Source organism: Magnolia sinica, chromosome 1 (genome assembly GCF_029962835.1).
Source record: "Magnolia sinica isolate HGM2019 chromosome 1, MsV1, whole genome shotgun sequence".
NCBI lineage: Eukaryota > Viridiplantae > Streptophyta > Magnoliopsida > Magnoliales > Magnoliaceae > Magnolia > Magnolia sinica.
The window spans coordinates 35,379,587-35,386,779 of record NC_080573.1 but is presented as its reverse complement, the minus strand read 5'-3'; the positions used below and the strand labels follow the sequence as shown (position 1 = coordinate 35,386,779).

The following is a 7,193-nucleotide window of genomic DNA, read 5'->3' as shown; positions in this document are numbered from 1 at the left end:
CCTGATGGAACTTCATTTCGGCCATAGATATCCTTACCATTTTTCCTGTTTCTTCTCTCATTTCTTGTTTCTTTTGTTCTTCTTTTATCCATAGACAGCCCATCTTCCTTAAGGCTTTAGCCGTTTTGGCTCTCTCTCTCTCTCTCTCTCTCTCTCTCTCTCTTTTCTTCTTCTTCTTCTTCTTCTTCTTCTTCCTCCTCTTCTTCTTCTTCTTCTTCTTCTATTCCATTATAAAAAAATATTAATTTGAGTTTTGGGTTCTCTTCATTATGTGCAATCCATCTTGATTTGGGTATTTGGGATTTCTTCGCTTGGTGCGCTCTCTCTCTCTCTCTCTCTCTCTCTCTCTCTCTCTCTCTCTCTCTCTCTCTCTCATGAGCTTCCTAAGCGCAATGGAGGCTAAATTGCCTCCAGGCTTCAGGTTCCACCCAAGAGACGAAGAACTGGTATGCGACTACTTAGCCAAGAAGGTGGCAGGCAACAACACTTGGAGTCTATATGAATATCCCATGATGGTCGAAGTCGACCTAAACAAGATCGAGCCCTGGGACCTCCCTGGTCAGTCTCTCTCTCTCTCTCTCTCTCTCTCTCTCTCTCTCTCTCTCTCTCTCTCTCTCTCTCTCTCTCATATAATGGGTCTCTAGCCACATGAAATTACACTCTTTAAGTATGCAGACTGTCTGATTTTGAAGATCTTGAGCTGATATGTAGGCAATATATAGTAGCCTTTTTATTTCATTTCGAAATAAGCTTATATTTTCAAGGACACTTATTTTCTTACTGAAAAATTGAAGAAAATAAAAAACAAAGTTTTCGTTCACCTTTGGTGGCTTTTCCATGGTCTTGGTTCCCATGCTCTCTCTCTCTCTCTCTCTCTCTCTCTCTCTCTCTCTCTCTCTCTCTCTCTCTCTCTCTCTCTCTCTCTCTCTCTTCTGCGTTTATTTATTGTGTAATAGAACTTTGTTATTTCCCCCTGTTTTTCTCTTTATTTTGCTCCATATAAGTGGATTGCTAAGGAGATCCAGACTGGGCACGTGGCATATACGTCAAAGACCATAGATACTCACTGTCTATACCAAGGAAAGTTTTGTGGATCAGCGTTCTTGGATTCTAGCTTTTCCTTGTCTATGGACTTGAGATCTCTAGTGAGTGAGATTTTACCCTTGTGGCTCATTTCTACGGCGCCTTCTAAAAGAAAGGTCAGGGATCGTCAAAAGGTGGGCCATAAGTGTCAAGCCTCCGGGGCAATTTCTCTTCATCTAGAGTTATGTTTCACTATCGAGCTTGGAAAATGTCTGTATCACTATCGTCTCTTTGGAGAATATTATTTTCTGGAAGTTAAGGGACAATTACAAAATCCAAAGGAAGTAGTATGATTTTGTACACTCCTCTTCTCAGTTGGACAGCTTTCTTTTTTATTTTTATTCTTTCTTCTTCTTCTTCTTCATCTTTTATTTTATTTTATTTTTCAGTCTTGAAATCTTCTACTGCCCTACCATAAGTAAGAAAAAGGGTTGTATCTATCAGTTAGGGGGTTTCAACGTTAATTCCCTTCGACCAACGGGAAAGCTACTACTGAGAGAAAAGTGGTACTTTTGTTTAGAAACAGTAGTCTCCATTTTCTCTCTTCTGAAGCATTTCTTACAAAAATCCGTAGAAAGTAGAACTGAAAATGTTCAATTTTATAGTAGGGGTCACATTCAATACACGCTTTACGTGCTCTGGTCCCTGGCCACAAACACGCCAATCCACCTATGAGAGGGGCCACATGCGGTGGAGCAAAATGGACGATTAGAAAGAGTTCAACTTACATCTGTGGCCAACCTGATGATTGGACCGGCATGGATTTAGGGACAGTAGACGTCCAAGTAAGGCTGTATGTGGTACATGGCTCCCACACGTGTGCCATGATGGCATCCGTGGTCGGCGATTCAGATCTTGATTTTCCCACTGCACTGACTGCTTTGGTATTTCTGCATGTGGTAGGTAATCTGGGACCCTTGTTTGGGTCACCTAATTTGTCGATTATGTGGTAGGCAAATCATGGAATGGGGCCCACCATGATTTCTTTCCCATTAGGCCATCTTTCACCATCAAGAGGAAATGAATGTTTATAGTCAATTAGTCAATGGTCTAAGTTTTTCACGGGCTATATCGGACTGTTAGGATCAATGGATGGGAACGATTTTGTGGGCATCTCTTAACCACATAAACGATTTGGATCACTGATATATGGGCCCCACCCCACCTTTTGGTTAGTTGAGCCGGAGCTGGATCTCGACTGGAACATCAATCGTATGTTTTCTCAAACCTAAGATATCTGCACGGATTCTAATCACACAATTTTAAGCGAACATTTGCTTTTCACGTTGTCGAAATAATAAAAGGAGGAGAAGAAAGATCACATGAGCTGATGCAGATGATGTGGCGTCTCAAATGATAGAGCACAGCACGTGGTGGATAAGCGTGGGGGACCATGTAACAGGAGTAATTATTGGTGTTGATTACGAGTTAAATATCATACTTGGGATTATTAGAGTATGGGGTCGCTAAGGACACTGATTCTGGAGTTATCTTGTGGTGGGTCACATGGTGACGATAATACGGTTGTAGACCGCTCATCCAATGGCAACAACCTTGTGGGTTGTGATGGCTTGTGGGTCAGGCATCAACCATAAAGAAAACCTTTTATTTTTTATTCAAGCAAAATATTCTTTTATTCAACTGGTCCGTCGTTTTCACCTTATTTACACCCGTGCACCTACATGTACCCCAAAACATGTGCCTCACAGGTGCCGATATAGTATGAATGATAGTGATCGTTCGATTTTTGGGCATCCTGGTTGCTTTTACCCCAGCTGAAAAGCTACATCTAGGTAGAAACGGATGATTGGAGAAAGGAATAAAAAAAAGGCTCATGATCAGTGTCCACGTTTGGTTATGGCCCGCTTGATTAGGGAACCCGCCTGACATTTAGGGCAGCTATAGATGCACCTGAGGGCCTGTTCTGATTAACGCTCTATATTCTCATTTACGTCTCACGTGCATCGCGCGTGAAAATAGGTGTTAGGCGGCAAAATAGCATACCTCTGGATGCCATTCAAATTAGCGGCATAAAATAGAGTAAAGGTACCATTGACCCTAGCTTAATTACAAAAGAGGCGAAAAAAGAAGAAGTGAAATTACCATTTTAACCTTAAATATTTGAAAGTAATCTCTATCTGCACTTCATGGAATGCATTTTGAGTTTTACATATCTGTTACTAATGCAAATTCTCATGTGGGCCAGAAATGGCATGTGTGGGAGGCAAGGAATGGTATTTTTTCAGCCTCCGTGACCGGAAATACGCCACTGGCCTGCGCACAAATCGTGCGACCTTATCGGGGTACTGGAAGGCGACCGGGAAGGATAGACGTGTGATCGACGTCCGCAAAGGGACCCTTGTGGGGATGAGGAAAACCCTCGTTTTCTACCAAGGGAGAGCTCCCAAAGGACGGAAAACCGATTGGGTCATGCATGAATTCCGACTTGAGGGTCCCTCTGATCCGCCGAAGATTTCTTCTAAGGTTTTCCCTCTCTCTATCTAAAATCATTTTATCTTGTCTTTGATTTTAAAGGATGGTTATATTCTGCCATAGATGTGAATAATGGAGACATTAGTGTGACCATAGAAAGAGAGGTCCGGATCGTGTGCGCATACAGGGGACCGGAAATCTGGCCGCACATCTCCAACCGCTCAAAAGTGATACCTTGAAATCTTATTTCGAAATATGTGTTGGATTTCCCGTGCACCATTCTTGGACGGTGGGAGATAGGTGTGCAAATAAACCCAAAATGCACACTGTGAAGATCCAGTCCATCTACAGGTTCATCATTATGAATATGAGTTTTGCTATGCCCACGGTCATGTACAGGCCGCACATGTGTCAGCAAGGCACATAGGTGCAAGATCCAGTCCATCTATCAGGTGTGTCCCACCGTGTACTTTCGTTGTAAAAAATAAATACAAGACCACACAGCATATGGGCCCCTAATATTAGAAACAGGTAGATGGGTTTAGAAATTTTTTGTCCAACTTTCCCACAGCTGTACATTTGTTTGGTACAAATCTTATCAGGAAAGCAATAAATTGATGCCCTCTAATGGACGGGTTGGATCATGCATTATGTGCCATGTTGACACACGTGTGGCGTGTAGATAAGCTGCCGTGCACACGCGTGCTGGCTTGGCAAAGCTCTTATTATAGTCGAGCATGCAGAGTTCAGATGGCTTTGGTTATAAAAGTGCAAAGAACAAAGAGCGGGTCAAACATAAGCTGATTTTTATTTTTCGTTTTTTCTTTATTCATTTCCGTGATTTTATTTTAAATAATTGCGAACTTTGTTAAAAGAACCTCTCCTCAAATCAATGGATTCACAAAAGTATACCATGTGACACGCATGGTTTAGACCGAAGCACCTATGGCTAAAGATCAGACTCATGATTGTTCAATCAATACGACCACACCAAGATGTCGATTATGACGAGATGATGGTAATAAGTGGGCCACGTGAATCATATCCCATGTAATCAACGTTTTAGGTGATTGTGCTTATGCCTAAACCATCTTCCACCATGCATGTTCAGTTACGATGATTACAGTACCTTGCTACATCAAAAGGGGAGCGGAATAGGTGGTACCCCGGATCCACCCAGGTGTGTGGGACCCCTGACTGTGGGGCCTACTGTGATGTACATGACTATATCCACACTGTCCATCCATATGGAAAGCTCATTTCAGGGCATGATCGAAAAAATCAGTTTTAAATTCCAGATGGATTATAGTATAGGAAATTACAATGGTGATTGACCACTAAAAACCTCTTGCGGCCAGAAAAGCTTTAGATCAAGATGATATTTGTGTAGTCTCTTTATCCAGGTGCCTGTGACCTTATCAACAGGTTGGATGGAAAATAAACATTTCGGTAGAACCCATGAACTTTTTAATGGTGAGGATTCAATCATGACTATTTCCTGTGGTGTGGTCCACCTAATTTTTGACTCAGCTTCGTTTTTAGGATAATGCCCTAAAATGAGATTTCAACTGGTTGGACGGTGTGGATTTAAGGCACATACATCACTTTGAGCCCCACAGTCAGGGGTCCAACCCACCTCAGTAGAACCGGGGTCTCACCTAATCCGCTCCCCATCAGGTTTTAGGATGCCCCCAATATGTACATGCAGCCTGTGGTTCAGTACTCCATATTGTTGGTCTGATGGAGCGATGACTAGATTGGAATATCCTATCCATCCAATCCTTCCATTTGTCATCAAACCATGCACTGCTGTAATTTTCCTCATATGGCTATTTGTAGGCCATTGGTCGAAGGATTAGGCTCTTCCGACAAGGAGAAATTTGTAGCTCATCCCCAATCCACTTTGTGGCCCATCAGATCAATGGTCTAGATCATCAAACCATGCACCCCACTTGCGTAAACCAGGCACACTACTACACTTCTAACGGTGCATCGAGACTCAATGATTTGGACCCATGTTCTAAAAAGTCCGATTGTCGAGCCAACATCCTTTCCAGGCTGAGGTCAATAGAGGACTCAAATTCTTTTATTTAGACCGCCTGGGGCAGTCACGGTCGAACCATTCCACACGACGTACGGATTGAAATCATCACCCTTCAATTTTTTACCGTTTCAATGTTTTTTTTATTAATTTAATTTTAAATCGGTGATAATACCACGGGTAGACCCTGTGGGATCAGCTGTCAGATCGGTTTGCAGTACCAGATTGCCCACAAAAATGGGTCTGCTTCTGGCTCATGTTTTAAGGCATTGGTTTGCACAAATGCCAGCAATCCCACGGGTGATAAAATGGTTCTTTTATATATTTTATTAAAGCCTTAAAGAGTCTAGGGAATTATGTAACGCTAGACTTTTCTTTTTATAGCCCAAAATAGATATTTTAATACATGTTGCCTAACATTATTGTTCTTTTGTTTTTAAAACCTAATGTGGAACAGGAAGATTGGGTTCTATGTAGAGTGTTCTACAAGAATAGAGGGATGTCTGCCAAACTCTGCTGCGAAGAAAACTCCTATGATGACACAGGCTCCTCCCTCCCACCATTGATGGACCCCTGCCTTACATTTGACCAAACCCCGCTAAATTTAGAGGCGTTTGAGCAAGTGCCCTGCTTCTCCAATTTGTCCCAAGACCAAACATCTCAACACAAAAGTGATCCAAACTTCCAGGATCTTCCCCAAGTGGACACAACCATCCCCACCAAGAGCTTGGTCCAATCTGAGGTCTTCCCTGATGTGGGCCCCTTCCTTGACCCCTTGTATTGTGATACAGAACTCGTTATAAAAGCTGTTTTGGATCACTTTGACAAGGTGGACAGCAATAGGAAGATGATGGAGGTGGTGTCACCAAGCTTAGGTGAAGGAAGCTCGGAAAGCTACTTTTCGGATATGGGCTTTGAGTCCATGTGGAACCACAGCATGTTTTGATGAGATGACGTGGCATGGGACGTGAACAATGAGCCATTTCAGCTCAAAAGACGTGCGTGAATATGTTATGTTAGTTTTTGCTGCCAGTGTGAACTTTTTTCCATATGTTAGGGTTCGGTTTTTCTTCATTAGATGATGTGCTTTTTGACCAATGTAAAAAGCACTTTGTAATGTGTGTCTCTTTGTTATGTCATTCAATAAGATGAGTTTGTTTGTCTTTGTCCCCATGACCATGGAATATTAGTGTTTGTGAGGAAGCCACTATTTTCACCCGCTACTTTGATAGATACAACCCACCTTTGTAATTTCGGTAAAAGATTAGTACAAAGTATGTCATTATTCGAGCAATGAGCAAGTGTTAATTCTTCTTAGCTTGAAATACTTTTCATGGCCAACTGGGGCCACTTATGGTCATCATTGATCACCGCCGTTGGACGGGAGAGCTCCACCTTGGGCTGCACTTCCCCGTGTGAAGCTGTCATGGTTGGATCTTCAAAAATATCAGTTAAGGTCATGCAAAATGGAAAGTAAGAGTAAAAGCTAATATCATCCATTTTTGGAGGCCATTAATCCTGATGGTTCTCATCATTCAATGGGGCTATGTTAAGGTCATGGACAATCCAAGGTGGACCCCTTATGTCTAGCGGACCACCATTACAATAGGTGGGAGCACCTGGGTTACACTGATGA

The 7,193-nt window shown here is 42.4% G+C and overlaps 1 protein-coding gene across 1 annotated transcript; it reads left to right on the top strand.

Annotated features, from left to right (window-relative positions):
* The first annotated feature begins 212 nt into the window (after nt 1–212).
* On the top strand, nt 213–6,722 carry LOC131245563 (NAC domain-containing protein 21/22-like). The gene is made up of 3 exons (XM_058245118.1): nt 213–558; nt 3,290–3,567; nt 6,015–6,722. The coding sequence occupies exons 1-3, from the start codon at nt 375–377 to the stop codon at nt 6,501–6,503; spliced, it is 951 nt and encodes a 316-aa protein (XP_058101101.1). The 5' UTR covers nt 213–374; the 3' UTR covers nt 6,504–6,722.
* The last annotated feature ends 471 nt before the right edge of the window (nt 6,723–7,193 follow it).